The sequence below is a fragment of the Schistocerca cancellata genome, chromosome 1 (assembly GCF_023864275.1).
Source record: "Schistocerca cancellata isolate TAMUIC-IGC-003103 chromosome 1, iqSchCanc2.1, whole genome shotgun sequence".
NCBI lineage: Eukaryota > Metazoa > Arthropoda > Insecta > Orthoptera > Acrididae > Schistocerca > Schistocerca cancellata.
The window spans coordinates 321,715,826-321,733,991 of record NC_064626.1 but is presented as its reverse complement, the minus strand read 5'-3'; the positions used below and the strand labels follow the sequence as shown (position 1 = coordinate 321,733,991).

Below are 18,166 nucleotides of genomic sequence, written 5' to 3'. Positions count from 1 at the left end.
AACTATATTTATGGCAACTGTGTACTCTATGAATTTGCATCAAAACAAATGATTGTGTACGTATAAAATTTTCACACATTCACCACACAGTCACTCTATCTCACATGCACTAAAACAAATTAGGAAGAGGCAAAGTAGCTATATATGAAATTAAAACCCAGAGAAAAGAAAATACAGAAGAGCTAAAAGAAAGGCACAGGGAAATGTGACTGGCTGACCACTTACAAAATACTTGGGCAAGACAGTCACCCTGTTAACAAATTAAAAATATTTCCCTAAAATCTTGTTAAAATGTAGGACAATTCACGGAATTTTAAAACTTGAACCATATTTGTTTGAATGTTACCCAAAATGGATTGCAGATCCATCGGCAAATGCACCACGGCCTGCTGGTCAGAAAATAAAACACAATCCAATAAAATGTGGTGCACCATGATCTGCACTCCACAGGCACCACATATGGGAGGGTCATCTCATTGGAGTAAGAATCCATGCGTCTTGGGGCTGTGGTCTATGCAAAGACGAGTAAGGAGGACCTCGTCCCATTGCCATAGCTGGAAGGAAGTACATTGCAGCTGAGTTGTGGTTTATACGACATGGAGCTTGTAATAAGTCACTTCCAGCCACTCATCTTCTCATCGACGCATTACTTTGTACCTCAACAGCAAGGTAATAGCATGCAGGGGGATGGCACAATGGAATACCTGAGGATCACGACACACCTCCTTGGCTGCCCTTTTGTTCCCAGCAATACCCATGTGCCCTGGTACCCAGCAGAAAGACATCTCCTTTCCCAGTTGTTGTAGATGGAGGAGCACATCTTGGATATTCTGGGTTATTTTATCTGCTGGATATAAACATTGGAGAGAACGGAGGAGACTAAGGGAGTCAGAACAGACAAGATATTTAGCACTGGAAGAATGTCGCATCTGCTCCAGTGCCTGCAAGATCACATATAATTCAGCATCAAGGACCTTAAATTCTGTAGGCATTTGCATCTTGAGGACACGATCCTGGAAAACAACAGAGCTACCAGAGGAGTCCCCTGCTTAGACCCATCCATAAAGACAGCTACATAGTCGTGGTGCTCATGTAAAATGACAGAAAACAGCAAATTAAAAACAGAAGCAGGCGTGCACGCTCTCTTGTACTGCACTTAAATCTAAAATGACACTGGGCCTCTGCAATAACCAGGACGGCAGACAATTAAAACCCTGAATTTCAGGTTGTACTTGTTCCACACCGAGTGACTCTACCACAGGCTGCACACAGATCCCAAATGTCATGGTGGCTCATGGATGGTTGGAGAATAGGCATTCCAGAGGCAGATGAGCAACAGTATGGTACGTGGGTTAAGTCGGAACTGCTAGCAACTCACATGCCTGTTGCACCATGAGGAGCGGCCACTGAGTGGTGAGTGGCAGTTCCCCTGCCTCAGCACAGAGACTGGGTATGGGACTGATCCTACATGCACCTGTGGCCAGCCAAGCACCTCATGGTGGGCAGCATCAATGATCTTCAAATAAGAACGCCTTGCTAATCCATTTGCTGTGCACCCATAGTCTAGCTGTGAATGCAGGAAAGCCCTATAAAACAGGAGCAAACATGTCTGGTCTGCTTCCCAAAACCTGTGGCTACAGCACTTTATGCTGTTCAGTGCCTTGAGGGTTCTGGCTTTCAGGTCTCTCAGGTGTGGCAACCACAACAATTCTGAGTCAAAAATGAGGCCCAGGAACCTCACAGAGTCTCTACAATGTAGGATGGTGCCCCTCATATGCAAGTCCTGCACGTTAAAAAGATGACGAGAATGATTAAAATGAACACACACACACACACACACGCTTATTCTGCAGAAAACTGAAAACTCGCCTTATAGCCCACTCCTCTAACCTAGGCAATGTAAGCCGCAACTGACGGCTCCCTGTTGCACCACTGCAGGAGGAACAGAAAACAGCAAAATTGTCCACAAATAAGGAGCACTGTACAGGACCCCTTACTGTAGACATAATACTGTTTATGGCTAAGAGGGTGACACTTAAAACACAGCCCTGAGGGACACCATTCTCCTGCTCAAAAAAATTTGACAGCATGTTACCATCTCAGGTCCTAAAAAAACACTGAGACAGGAAGACCGTATAAAGATGGGGAGGTGGTCACAAAATCCCCATTGATGCAGCTGTGTGAGAATAGTGCCTCCAAGTAGTATCATATGCCTAACTCATATTGAGAAATATGCAAATTCAGTGGTGTTTAAACAGGAAAGCCTGCTGAATAGCTGCCTCTAGCAGAGTCAGGTTGTCGACAGTGGACCCAAATCTTCAGAATCCCCACTAAGAGCAGCTAAGGTGTTACCTGGTCTCTAACAACCAGACCAGACAAAGGTTAACCATTGGCTCCAAGGTCTTTCGTACACAGCTCATTCGTGCAATACTCTGACAACTACTCAGACATGCTCGGCCCTTTCCTGGTTTGAGGCTCTCCTCAAAACTGCCTCTCTCTATAAGTTAGAGAAGTTACCCTTCTGCCATATGAGATTAATGCATTCGAGGAGGGTTTCCTTTGTCGCTATTGACAAATATTGGTGCAGTACTGGATTTGGTAGTGACCAGGTTCAGTATTACGAGTCTCAGACAGAGCCAACTCAGATCCCATGAGGAAAAAGAGTGGTTGACATCTCAGAATTCGTGGATCTGAAGTCTAATTTTCCCCTCTATAGTCACACTGTAGCGACGAAATGCCAGATCCTGGGGGCACTCGCACTAGTTTTAGCAAAGTGCTCAGCCAGCACCTGAGCGATGTCTCCGGGTGTTGTTTGGAGACAACTGTTTCAATACTGCTGCTATTGGTAAATGGGTGTGTTTACCAGAAATCCTCTTGATGGCTTCCCATACTTTTGTAGAAGAAGTGGAACAGTTGATGGAGTCCAGGAGTGACTGCCATGACCTTTTCTTACTCTCCCTAATGACGCATCGAGTTTTGGCCCTTGCTACTCGAAAGACCCTGAGGTTGTCTGACATTGGTCGGCATTTAAAATGTCAAAGAGCCACATGCCTGTCCCAGAATGCTGAACGGCACTCATCCATCCACCAAGGTACATGTCGACTCCTTAGATGACAGGAAGACTTGGATATGGATAAGTCAGTGGCATGATTGATCACTCATGTGACATGGTCTGCCCATCCTTGGATGCTGTTGCAGAGTTCGAAAACAGCCAGCTGGCGGAACAGTGTTCCGTTAACTCTGCTAACCATCCAAGTTGGTGGCTTCTCTTCAGGTTGTGATCCATCTAGTAAGTGAATGCAGAGTGGGAAGTGGTCACTGGAATGATCATCCATGACTTCCCACTGAACAGAGACTGCAAAGGCTAGAGAGGAGAGAGAGAGGACAATGGCTGAGAAAGACCCAGATGCAGCACAGAAATGAGTGGGAGTACCAGTGTTTAGGATGCACACAACTCTTGGGATGTCGTGAGACCCTCCTAGACACAACCCCAAGGGCAAGTAGAGGTTCAGCCCCACAAGACATGGTGAGCATTGACGTCTTCCAAGAGGAGAAATGGGCGAGGTAGTTGTTTCAGGAGATCTGTGAGAGCCTCAGAATCTACTGCATCAGAAGAAGGTATACACAACGAGAAAATTGTGATTCTCTGACACGTGTAAATTTCAGCTGCAATTGCTTGCAGGTCAGTAGCTAGAGAGAGAGAGAGCAGAGGAGTGGTGTGAACGATTTACAAACACAGCAACACCTCCATTGGCCCTTTCCCCAATCAGGTCATCCTTGCGATAAACTGTATATGGATGCCATCATGGACTTGGCTGATTGGGTGCATGACACACTGGCAAAGGTGTCCTATAGAGTTGCTGTGGCAGCCTATGATGCCGTAGTCCCGATAGCAGGGCAACAGTAAACATGCAGACTGATAAGATGCACTCACAGACAGAGGGCAGCAGGCACTGTAGTGGCAGCAAATACAGCTACTAGCCATCCGACTTGCATAACAGCCAACGCAGCACCAGCATCACCCATTTGAGTGGCACGCGGCCAACATCACATCAGCAGCCAAGCAGCTGTTGCTGCTTTCATGTCCACTTTAGCAAAGAAGCAGCAAAGTATTGGGCTCCCTGCTCACACCCAAATTCTAGCTGCAACTGGGCCTAGGTGCAACTGACTGTAGTGCAATATCCAGACATCTCTTCATAGTGGAACAGGCCAACAGTGTGAAGTAACTCAGTGACCTAGGTTCCAATCTGTCTCTTTTCTCTGCTGTTTTCTATGCTAAGAGATCACCAGAAAGCTGAGGTGCTGTCTTTTACCATGGAAAAGTGCACCCCCCTTCCCCCGCCCCACCTCCCACACACACACACACACACACACACACACACACACACACACACACATACAGGGTGGCTACTCTAACTTGGAGAACAATGCTATTATAGGAAGTTCACAATGAAGCGGTTAAAAATTGCTGATAAAAGTTTACTCACAACAAAACCAAAAATATTAAATTGATAGAAACCTATTTAAAATTAAGTAGGCTAATACTACACAATAGAACTTTCTCAAGGGAAAAAGAATCTAACACTTCAAATAATATTTTCAATAACAAATAATGTGTACTAATACAGTACTTATAACTTAAATGTTTCATTCATACTGTACCCAAGAATTTCTTGAAACATTTAAGTCCCACTTTGAAACACGTAAGATGTTTATTTAGAAATTTGGTAGAGGAGCAAAATTTTGAATTATTCGGATAATTTCACTATTTGTGCAACAAATACATTGTAAAAATGCAGTTATCTAATTTTTAAAGCCTTTATTTGTTCTTCAAGTGTAAACACTTCTTTTGTAGCACTTTGTAAAGTTTCCAAACACTTCATTTCCAACCCTTTCACTTCCAAGTCTTTTTTTTCTTCTTTTTCTAAAATGCTCTGTGCTTCTGTAAGGTGTCATTCTTCAAGTTGATTATGATATTCCACATAATGTGAGTGTGCATTCCTTGTGCTGTCAGTAAGGGTTTTTGGAATATCCAAGTTGTCAACACCTCGTAGATTGGACACAGCATCATATATTTGCCTTTGTGTAACAACTGACTTCTCCCTCCCTCATGTTTTCAAAGAGGCATTCACCATTAACTGAAAAGACCATTTTAATGTTAGCATTTGCATGGGAAAGACTGCAAACTAATTTCATGGCAATGATGAAATTTTGTTATTTATCACAAGGATATCCCACCAGAAATGATCAACTCTTTTTTCAGTACGACTGTATTCTTTAAAATAATTGATAAAACATGGCAGAGAAGTCAGAGCCTCGAATCCACACATTACATCATCTGCTGCAGTTCCACTTAGGTGATTACTTTCTGTGAGAATACAAAGCAGCTTAGCAAGATGTGATTTTGCCAAACTGATGTTTGCCACAATTAAACTTGGGTCAAGAAACCTAATTGCACGTATCAGCAGGCAGTTTAAGGGTGACCAGTTTTGTGACAAATGATTGAAGACTTGTCTTACACTTAAGAATATTGACAGTTCTCACATCTGAGCTGGTTTTCTTTAATTCTGTATGAGTATCAAAACCCAGAATTACGTTGTTTCGAGGTAACAGATTTTTTCCTTCCTTAGCAGCAGCTAACTTGATTGATCTGCTTCTTTCTAATACCTGTGGCTTCATAAAATGTTCTAATGTTGTTTTTGCTGTAGATACCAAAGCTGTGTGGAGAAATTGAATTAACAGAGCATCTGTCTGTAACTGTGTTTGGAAAGGTTCCATATTGCAGGCTAAAAACTTGAAAAAAGCAAATTTGGCACACTTACTCACCAACATGAAACTTTCACTCTTTGGTTCATTCTTGCCCTTCTTCACATCCTCGAGAAATTTCATCATGTGTGGTGTTATATTAATTGCTCTGTGAGAAAGCTGAGGAATTCTCCAGCCATATAATAGTACAAAATTTTTTTGGAAAAACAGTGAAGCCTGAATAATGTGTACATAATGTTCTCCCGGCTGGGACATTCTTGAAAAAATTTTAGAAAGGCTTTCAAAAACAATGCAATGTCCCAATGTGTTGCCTTGATTTCATCTTTGAAAGTATTATGCATGCAGTGAAGCTCACAGCTACTGATACCAAGCAGTTTCAACTCTGCTGAATGTTCTTTATGCTCTTTCAGAAACAGCCAGTTCACATTTGGCATGTCCACTGAAATCTGGAGAATCTTTCCTTTGTTACGTCTTTTGCCATATCAATGAAAGGAGATGAAAGGTCAGTAGCTCTGAAATGACCAAGAAAATAGGAAGTAAGGAATCTTGTTGTTATCTCTTTTTTTATTTTCATCCCAAAATCTTGTATTTACATCCATCTGTGTGTGTGTCACACAATTTTAATCAGTGATTCATCAAAACCAAGAATAATACAACTCACTTTCATCAGCAACCTAAGCAACTGTTGATTAAAATAAGACACAATTCTGAACATAAGAACGTATCCTATTTTGTCTAACTTAATTTGCATCTTGTCAGCTACAGCACTATCTTCACACATTCTGGAGATTACAACAACGTCCTTTTCAGCCTCCCGAAGTTACCTGTGTGTTATTACTGTATCAACACACCAGAGAATTTCTGCTGTCGTTACATACTTTTTTAATACAAATTCTACAAATCACATGGAAAATTTGCTCCTGAAAGTAACAGAGATGCTTTACATTATGAAGACAATGATACCGAACTCTGTGGCTCAGAAGTACTAGGTGACAGAATAGCAGTTGACTTTTTGGCTGAAAAAACACTTCACATGTAGATGAAGTTCTCTTACTTAAAGCATGTTGTGTATGCTTTTTCCGCTACATGTGGCTAAAAAGCACCTGATATTACTTAAAGATATTTGGCTACACGTTCAAGCCAGTCCTTTAAATTTATGTGACTTTTCTAAATATCTCGATAAAATGTGTTGAAATTAGACACTGCATCACTATTTATATGTAAAAGAGGAACAAACTATTTATACCATTTTAAGAAATACAAATGCACATACTATTCATTATTATGTTTAAGCTGTGTATGCACTGTCACAAGAAACATATTAGTGCTCGAAACATGTTTCCTGTGGCATTTCCATTTCACGATATGTTTCCATCTTTGTTGGTTGGTTGCTTGGGGGAAGAGACCAAACAGTGAGGTCATCAGTCTCATCAGATTAGGGAAGGATGGGGGAGGAAGTCAGCCGTGCCCTTTCAGAGGAACCATCCTGGCATTTGCCTGGAACGATTTAGGGAAATCATGGAAAACCTAAATCAGGATGGCCGGACGCGGGATTGAACCGTCGTCCTCCTGAATGTGAGTCCAGTTTTCCATCTTTGTTTCTGGTTTCTGTCCACACTGGTGGCTATGATTTCTTGCAGTATATTCCCATTGCCTGTACGATGTTTGTAGTATAATTTTCACATTGTCTGCTATATTATGTCTACTGATGAGGAAACTGTAATGATACATGGCGCTGGATGATTAATACTCTAAAAAAGTTCACACAAACAAAGTAAAAGGTCTCGTTGTTGTTGGTGGATGAAAACATACTAGAGAAGAACTGGCTGTAATAACTTGGTACAGGAGCTGACTATGGAAGACGGCTCTGGTTTTTGTAACTTCACTTAGATGTCATCCACTGATTTTGAATTCCATATAGTACCTGAAATTAGGGGTCTCTGGTAGAGGTCCTGAAGGTTTGTGTAATGGTAACTAAATGAAAAACATTGTTAAATGTGCATATTATCAAATTTTTATTCAGCTGGTATGATATTCAACAAGCAGACCTCAGCCTGGTACAACGATATGTAATAATTTGACAGTCTTCTACATTGATCACTCCTTTTTTTCTTTTTTTCAGAAAAACTCACTACAACAACCAAAAAATTACATGGATCACCTCTGTACACCACACAATGCAACATATAAACATATGCTAGTGCTGTGCAGCGATGAGCCAGTGACAAGTATTAACCACCTGAAAAATTGTTTCCTTCGATCTGTACTGACACTGCTAAGAATATTTGTTTCCATATTTCAAAACACATTTTGAAACGGTGTCTACAAGCAACAACTAGAAATGTATTTTGAAAACATGTTCCAAGCTCAGTGTATATGCAGGTTCAGAACTCATAATTTATGACTTTGAACCCTATCTACCCACTCTTTCATTAATGCAGAACAATAACAATCTTTTAATATCAACAGTTTAAACAAACTTTTTCAAAAAATAAACAATTACCCACATGTAGAGAACACACTTTGGGATAATGCACTAAACACAGATAAAAAAATAAAAAATGTAAAATAAATTCAAATCAGCATGAATGAGATTTAAATATGTGTGTTGACATATCATGAGAATGTGGATCTAGCTAGTTTCGTGTTTATATACACAAACCTGCTTCATAAATTTTAGTTTACATGAGATGCATAATGCATTTTCTGTTGACTTCAGATCATACGTTAAAAACACATATTTGCTAAAGTTGGCTGTGAAAACATCTTGTAAACACATAGTAAATGTTATACTGAAAACAATATTTTTACCTCTCCTTTCTTGTAACAAGTGAAACATGGCAATAAAATTTAACCACTGGAGGATATTAACTTCAACAAAACCATTATTTAACATTACACCTGTACGCTTCAAACAATGTTGCAAGGGGTGTCTCTGTTCCCTTCAACTGTTCATTGGTGCCAACATTGGCCAATATTTACGGTACGATGCCGACACATTCGAGACAACTTTTGGTTTAACTTGTATACAGAACATAAACATATATGCTGCATGGATTGCCACCGGTGCATTTGTGGCTCTGAGCAAGAATAATTATATTTTGTCATTACAAAACAAAATGAAAGGAAACATGTAAAAGAATCTGGTGGGATGTTAAAACTTCATATATTTTGAAATCAGCAAGTTTTAAATAACATATAAAATTGTATGCAAATACATCCATAAACATATTTCTTGTTGATAAAGTTGCATGAACAGCCAATCTCGTGCTTCGAAAGGAGAACCAAAACTATGCTCGCAGCAATGTGCGGTCACTTTATCGACACTGGCAAAAATGCCCTTTGATGTTTGGTTAAAATACCGACAAGAAAAGGAGTCGTACCAAGATGAGGGCCAATATTTATATAAGTAGCACACTTCAAAATATTAGATATTTTAAAATTAGTGGTTTATAAAGCTCGATAAAATTAAATTACAATGCTAACTTAAAAACACAGAATTCCCTCAGATTTTAAGAAATTTCTGAAATTTCCCGAGAATCCAGGATTTCCAGTAGAATTGCCACCCTAAAAAATGTACAGCACACATCAGTGAAATCTGGACCCCAGACTGCTCCACACATTAGCATGCATGTCCACTGTGATTGACATCAACAAGCCAAAACTGGGTGCGGATTTCCTGGCCACTACAACTTACTAGCCTATATTGTGAATGCCCAGCTGATCAATTCAAGAAATAGTTTGAAGAAAGCAGGACAGTGATGTACAGATGCTTTCTTCAGTGTTAAATCAGTGAAGTCCAACAGACCATACGCAGACATACTGGGCAAATTTCCAGAGCTCAATCGCCCGCCTAGTGCACCGAGGGTTGTCAAACATTCAACGATCCACCACATCGTGACTACATCTGGCCCACCCACCTTGTGCTGTCCATGTTCACTCACACGTGGGTGACTTGCTGTAGCAAAGGCTGGGTTCAAGGCCATGCTGCAAATGGGCACTGTTCAACATCAAGTAGCCCATGGTCCTCTGCCTTGCACTTAGTACCCAAGAAAGACAGTTCATGGTGACAATGTGGGGTCTAGTATGCTTTAAATGCACGAATGTTGCTGGACCGATATCTGGTACCATACTGCAGGATTTTAGCTACACCTTGGTGGGCTCAATTATATTTGGCAACCTGGTGAGCTCAGTTATATATAGAGAAGCTGACTGCAGGAAGGCATTCATGCAGAATCCTGTGGCAGCTGAAGACATTCAAAAAATGACAATCATTACACCCTTTAAGCTTTTTGAGAGCTTGTACATGACGTTCAGCCTCCGATACGCTACAATGATCTCATAGATATCCTGGATGGTATCTTGCCAGGCTTGCCGTAGTATTTTGAGTATTTTAATGATGTCCTGTTCATTTCAAAAATGTCCAAACTCTACAGCCACCACCTAATGACTATCTTTTGGTGCCTGAGCAAGGTCGACATTGTCGTTAACCCATCAAACTGTACATTGGGGTCACAGAAACTAGGTGTCTTGCGCATTTATTCACCCCTAGCTTCACACCACTACAGGACAAGGTATGGGTGATCTTGAACATGCTACACCCACACACACAAAGACTTACGCCATTACCTTGGCATGATAAATTTTTATCAGGGCCATCTACCCAATGCCACCAAAGCGCTGGAACCTCCAACTGCGGCTGTACAAGTCCCCACATCAAAGTGAAAGACTCCTCTTATCTGAATGGAAGCAGTGGAGAGAAGCTTTATTGTGTACAAACAGAGCCTTGCAGAAGCTACCCTGCTCACTCGCCTGATACTGAACTGGTCGCTGTTCTGGGTGCCAGTCTTGCCGCCATAGGCACATTGCTTCAACAATGCATCAGCGGTAGCTGTCAGTTGTTTGGTTTCTTCTTCAGAAGCTATCGTAGTCGCAACCTACTTGGAGTCCTTATGTCTGTGAGTTTCTTGCAGTATATAAGACTGAAATACTTCCATCCACCTGCAAAAGCCTATCCCTTTGTGATTTAACTGGCCACAGGCTCCTAATCACCTTTTTCAGAACAACAATACCAAGTGTACACCACACCAATTCCAATAGTTGGAGCTCATGTCACAATTCTCCACAAACATCCATTATACTTCCAGAACTGACAATATAATTTGCTGACTGCCTGCCCCACACTTGTGCCATTCTCTCTCTCCTCCTGTGAACATTGAGAATGACAAACAATTCGTCAGCCTCTGCAACAACACCTCCACTGGCCTACAACTCACGCTAGTGCCCATTCCTAGCTCCGCCCACAAGATTTGCTGTGACGTTTCAACAGGCACACACCGCCCATTTCTCCCAGAGACCTTCCAGCACAATGCTTTTGACCACGTGCTAGGACTGTCACAGCCTGGGATCAACACCACTGTGTCACTCGAGGCCACGCATTTCATCTGGTTAGCACTATAGAGAGACTACTGTCAATGGACACCCACCTGCACTGTATACCAGCATGCCAAAGTTGGGAAGCACACCCATGCACCTGTTGATGCCTTACCCAACATGAAACACCAGTTTTCACATGTCTGTTACTTGCTGACAATGGTGGACCGTTTCACATTCTGACTGGAGGCAATGTCCACAGCATACACCACAACAGAGACCATCGTCAATGCCTTCATCAACACCTGGGTGGCATGCTTTGGCTGCCCCAGTCATGTCACAATGGACCACGGCTGCCACTTTGACTGTGTGCATTTCACACATTACCTGAATGTGTAAAGTGCAGTTACACAGAACTACCAGCTACCACCCAGCGTCTAACGGTAATGGCCAAGCAGAGCCATCAAACACTGAAAGCCTCCCTAACTCGTTGTGATACCACCTGGATGGAAATACTCCCACTGGTAATGCGGGGTCTGCGAGTAACACCAAAAGAAGAGATTGGCACTTCACCTGCTGAACTTGTTTATGGACAATCCCTCGGTATTCCTGGTGGTTTTATGGAGGACGTACCATACCACTACCCCGCAACGCCTCAGTCCCACCATTAGCACAACGTCAGTGCACCCATATGGCCCGCCTCCGACCACATGCACTGATGTGACATGGCACCAACATCATATTCATACACCTTGATCTATACAGCACAGTACACACATCATGTTACACACTGGTGGGTACAGCCGCCACTTCAGCTGATCTACTTGAAGCCACACCATGTCACAAACCAGTGCAATGGCAAGCCAACTAAGGCATCAATAGACTGAGTCAAGCCAGATTACATCTTGACCAGTACTGCCCCAGTCAGGCATAGCCCACACCAATGGCCAATGATTCACATATGCAGCCAGCTGCTATCGCACCATCACGTGCCCCTCAGTCCTGCCCCACCTTCCCCAGCCAGCCAGCACAGCCACCCTGGATGCGCCCACCACAGGCATGTCCCACAATTTACCTTAATTAACTTAAAGAAACTACAAAAAAACTAAATTTTTGGTCTCTAGACAGTGATCTGAATGCTGCTCCCACCAACTGTATCACCTTGCTTGTTAACAAATTTTTTTACTGATTACCCTAGGTAATTCACCACTCTGTGTAGCTAATAATCCAAGAAAGGCACAATTGCAACAGCGTCAAATGGTGGTGTCATTACATACTCTGGAATGATTAGCAATGAAGTTTAATCAAATCTAAGGCCAAGAAATTACAGCATGGTAATATTTGCATAAATACAAATTTATAGGCAGGATGCCTATCAGAGTATGCTTAGAAAACTATCAATAATTTTTTTTGTATCTTACCTGTGAATCTATCATCACCCAAGCACTGAGGCCCAGAGCCAGCATCCTCAGAAGCAGTATAAGAACTGTATTTTCCTGTAACAATTCATTTTTATTATTCAGCTCTCTTCTGTAAAAAGACAGTGTGCTTATAATTTGTTTTTAAATTAATTTAATAATTTCATAAGCACTGCAAGAATAATTTTATATATACATGCTTTTTAAAAGACAGCGGATTTTGAGGCAACACAGTTTATTAAACTGTAGTTTAATACTCTCTGAAATTTAAGATGGAAATAAAATGAAAACTGTAAATATTTTTAAATATTATTTACTGTGCACAGATGGTACAAAGGTTAACTACTATGTCATAAATCTATCCTACATTTGTTGCAAGTCCAGCAGAATTTAGAATGTGCCTAAATTACCACAGAAAATAGTTTGTTTGGGAGTCTGTACACTCACTCATGCATCACATAGCCTACCTCTTTATAAGAATAAAATTTCTTGTTGCCCATTGATACGAATAACATTTGATGCAATGTCTCTGCAGTACAGTTGATGGTAAAGACGCTCACACTTCTAATCTACGATTGTCACAAGTTCGAATGGGCTGTTATGAGTTATGCCTTGTTATGTTACAACCAAACATGTAAGGGCAGCAATGAACATCACTTTAATTTCATTGCAGCCAAATGGGATTTGAAGTTCAGCCGCCGTGTTGCAAGTCTTATTTCATGTGACGCCACATTGAGTGACTTGTGCATCGATGATGATGAGATGATGATGATGATGATGATGATAAGGACAAACACAACACTAAGTCCACGGGTGGAGAAAATCTCCAACCTGGCTGGGAATCGAACCCAGGCCTGCTGCATGATAGGCAAACACGTTACCACTCAGCTAAGCAGGCGGGCATATTCTCTGGAGTCATAATGTGATGTATATAACTCAGACAAGAAGCAACAGTCAATGACGTCACACATTTGCAGACTTCTGACATCTGTTCATACACTTGCAGTTGTAACCAATACACTTCTCTGCACTGAATTTAACTATGAATTTCATTCAGTAGGTTTCATACCTCCATAAGGCAAAAACTGAATATTAGAATGTTGAACAATGGAAACTCCAGTTAGGAAAATCTACACTGTAGGAAAAGACAGATTGTGACTTACTGTACAGAAGACACTTTAAGTTGCAGATAGGCACAGTTAAAATACACTTACATAAAGCTTTTGGGCTTGTAATTCATCAGTAACAGAGAAATCCGCACCATTCATACACACAAGCAAGGATGCCTTACCTCATGGACACATGATGACCAACTCCAGCATCTTGAGCTGGATGCTGGAGTTGGTGGTCATGTGCGCATTAGGTGTGTTTGCTTGTGTGTATTTCTCTTTTGCTGATGAAGGCTGTGGCTGAAAGCTTTATGTAAGTGTCTTTTAATTGTGCATGTCTGCAACTTAATGTATCTTCTTTACAGCCAGTAGCAATCTGTCTTTTCCTATATTGCTAATATCAGGATATTGTTTACACTCGGTTCACACAAGATGTCAGAGGATTATCCACTGTTGCACTGGTGTGTTCATACAACTGCAAATTTGCATTAAGCTTTTATTTACTCAATCTCTACTCTTAATGAAAAAGGAACACTCAGACTGAGTATTAATATACAAGTTCACATAAATTTTAGTCTTCCATATAGTCTGTTATAGTTTTTGTTCTCTTCACACATACTGTAATGTGTGTCAACAAAAATAAACTGCATCCAAAAATATAACATGGCTACAAAAAAAAGTCTATTCATCAAGCAGTGGCAAAAGAAAACACTTAAAAGATGAGGAAATGCACAAGATTCAGAGCCAGTGATGTCTCCCTCTAGGAAAAGGGCTGATGGGAAAGGAAGAGGGATGAAGGAAAAGGGCTGGTAAGGTTTAGGAAATCGGATGAGTTACAAAAGAGTCACCCAGAAGCCCAGGTCATGGGAGATTTACTGGATGGGATGAGAAGCAAAGGCTGTGCCACATTATAATGTGGTATTTCTTATGTCCTTATCGGCATAGCAAACATTTACATTCTTAATTTAATCCATGGACTTTGCCCAATGTACATATTTTATGATGGAACCCATTTACTGAGAGTCTTTTTGTTACATGCCTCTAGTCCTTACATTCTCTTCTCAGTTGACATCGCACATGTCAAATCAACACAAATTTTACCTCACCATTTTAGATTTTGCTAAAATTTAGTATACTTATAGTGGCTGCTAAGACTAAGAAAAATTCCAAATTTCAATTTTTTATCTCAAACCATTCCTGAAATATGGCTATGTAAACTTTTCAAAAACCAGGCAAAAATGTGTGAATGGACTTTTTTAAAATTGCCCTAGGAGCTGCTATTATTGAGCTAGAGAGGTGGGAAAGGTGTCATTTTGCAGCATTTTGCATGCTCTTTTCAGGGATATACAACAAATCATAGCTTCTAACTAATAACCTTTTTCAAAAAACTAATTAATATTTTGATTTAATTTTTTTACAAAAAGAATATAATTGAAAATTTTCATACTGTTGTAAATCACATGGCAAAATATAAATGTGAGTTGATGATACGTTCATTGTTAAAAAAAAATATTCCAGACTCTTGTTTTTCACTAACAGCCAAAGTTTGACCAAACTGACCTTTAACAAACAGGAATTTCATTAACATAGACTGAGAGGTAAGTAAAAAAAAGTATTAAAAATATCAAAGCATCACCTTATTAAAACAAAACTAATAAGCATATTTTATAATTGACTGCTTATTTTAATTTCATAAAACTTAACTAACAGTATATTAACTGATAAAACAAAGAAGTTTGAGCATTTAACTACAAACTGAAATAAAGTATGAAAAAGTACAAATATTTACATAATAGTTCTGGTCCATGGTGATTGGAATGAAACTATTAAAAGCATTAAATACATAATGCTTGTTTTGAGTAACAGTATCTATACATAGCTAAATTTAACACAATAGGTACTAACAGTAATTTTGAAACAACTTTCTATAAAATGTAGATTAACATTAACCTGAGACAAAAATTAAGTTTTGAGTTGAAAGCAGTTTCCCAATAAATTGTCTCAGAACTTCACAGATTACATTTTAATAAAGCCGACTGGGTTTGGTTTACATCACTTTCATTAAGAATGTGTGTTCTCCCTGTCGGTAAATGGATTTACTTCTGTGACAACATCCACAACTGACACCCATAGAACATCTGCATGTCAAGGATAGGAGAATGACTTAGCTGGTCCACATGGATGAAGAAAAGTTATTATCACTTCATCAAGTTCTTTGTTTTTTTCTAAAATGTACCCAAGGCACCAGTTTCTCCATATACAGTGGTGACATAGCCTTATACATCTTGTAACTTCAGTTTGTCTGGTGGTTTAGTTACTTCCCCCTCTCAACTCTGCATATCACCTGAAAAGTATCTGACTATTAATTTTGATATAGTGTTGTGAATGAAAGCGTGAAATTGCTGTGTTCCTTTGATTGTCAATGCCTCTTCAAGCCGGCTTTTTAATAATATTTCTGAAGCAGCATAGTCTTCTTGAGTGGAATATGCAAAATCAACATTTGTGATATTATCTACTGCCCATTGAAATAGACCTCGTCGAGTTTGGATCTGATTTTGGTATGGCCTTTGTAAACTTTCACGAGCTACTAGTCTCTTAACTGACCCCCTACTCCATCACAAGGCCCTTTCCCATGAGCTGTGGCTGAAAAGTGCCACTCAGCTTTTATGTTGAAGTCTTCCTTGAGAAGACAAAGTTCTGGAAGTTTTTCTTATTTTTGTACTGAGCAGCAGGACCATCATAATAATAGTACATCTTTTTTGGAAGCTTTTAAAATTTGTTAGACAAGAAATAAGCTTCTTTTGAAAGGTGTAAACCGCAACTGTATTGTGCTCCAGGCAATTGGAAATAATGACAAAGCTCATATGCTCAACTTTGTCTTCCTGTTTGTAATATATAACAAAAGAATGAATGGTAATCTGTTGTCTTGTCCAGTGGTAACTCTGAGCTTCATCCTGTAGAACTATACTATAATTTTCCGAAAAATCACATATGACAAATTCAGATTCCATAAGGTTTTTTATTGAGGAGTTAAGGAATGTTCGTTGTTGCTTGGCAATGAAGTCATGCGGAATGAAAGTAGACATCTTACTACAAAATAAATGTATGAATTCTTCAGAAGTTTTCTGAACAATTTCCAGATTACAGCGGTCAACTGATATCCACTGTCGGAACTGAACTCGTTCAATTACATTTTCATCAAAAAAACTTTGTAAAATTTTACATATGACAGTTTCTCATGGGCAATATTCACAGTTTCCCATGTTGCAATCAACTGATGATGGGTTGCAAAGCATTTCTGTAATGCACTGCTTATAATTGTTTAAGCTGCTGTTTCTTACTGTATTTAGTTTGGCATTTTCTATCATTTATTTTATGTTTTGGTGAGTTGTGCACACACAGACAGTGTGTGTGCCACTCCAGCCAGTGAATACACAATGTTTTGGTGTCAACTCAGAAAATTTAGAGAAACCTATTTTTATGTTAGAAAACTTGTCTTTAAAATATTTGTAAGCTTCTTTAAGGTTACACAAAATAAGTCTTTTTGATATTTTTGTTTTACTTCCACTTGTTTCTGTAATTGTCACACAATCTTTAATACCTGGCATTGCCTGGCTAACTTCATCATTTTCATAAAATGAATGTACAGTTTTGACAGTTTCTGTTGGTAAACACTTCCTCAGTTTTGGGTTTGGACCTTCCATGAATCCTTTCTCTTCCAAAATTTTTTTGGACTGCCGAACCATGTAATTAGGAGCATTATATTCCCTCATTATTTTCCTGACACTCCACTTTTCAGGTAAACTTGTAAGAATGATTATTTTTTTTGCTCTACTTATAGAATTATTAAAGTTTGTGTTGAGATTTTGAACAGATTCATCAGTATCTGATGAAGTTTCAGCAGCAACAAAAAGTTTGTGTGTCACTGATGAGATTTTTTTCACTTTCGATTTGGCATAATGCCTATATGTTACTTTTTCCTCATCAATTGGAGACTCACCTAGTTCTTGAAGTGATGTGTTAAGTGTCTGAACAACCACTGAAGTTGCAGTGAAGTCAGGGTCTTGGTCTGGGACGATTATTTCTGATCCAGAAGAATCTTCTTCAACACTTTTATCACTGACGGGCTCTGGTGTATTTTTCAATGTGGTTACATATTTCCTACATTTACCACAAATCCTGCCACCACTAGGTATTTGTGGGAATAATTTGGGCATCCATGCTGTGACATTTCTGTTTTTTTTTTTTTCTGTCTCTAATAAAATGATTTGACTCCTTCAATGGATTACAACACTGCACTCTTATAGCACTGCACTTTTTACTTGGTTCCATATTGATACAAAAACCACTTATAAACTCTCCTTCAATTTATAGATTTACTTGTAAATGAACTATTAAATATACTAGATACAAACTGGTCAACACAGGGGTAACAATTGATTTGCACTAAATCCACAGTGCACAATAATGCTGTAGGCACATTAAGCCTTTGAAGGTAAC

General features: G+C 39.7%; 1 protein-coding gene across 1 annotated transcript in view; it reads right to left on the bottom strand.

Moving 5' to 3' along the window:
- LOC126173125 (negative elongation factor B) overlaps nt 1-18,166 on the bottom strand; it is a 120,731-nt gene that overhangs the window by 33,474 nt on the left and 69,091 nt on the right. Inside the window, exon 8 of the mRNA XM_049920932.1 lies at nt 12,561-12,635. Within this exon, the coding sequence (XP_049776889.1) occupies nt 12,561-12,635 (75 nt within the window). The remainder of the gene's footprint in view (nt 1-12,560; nt 12,636-18,166) is intronic.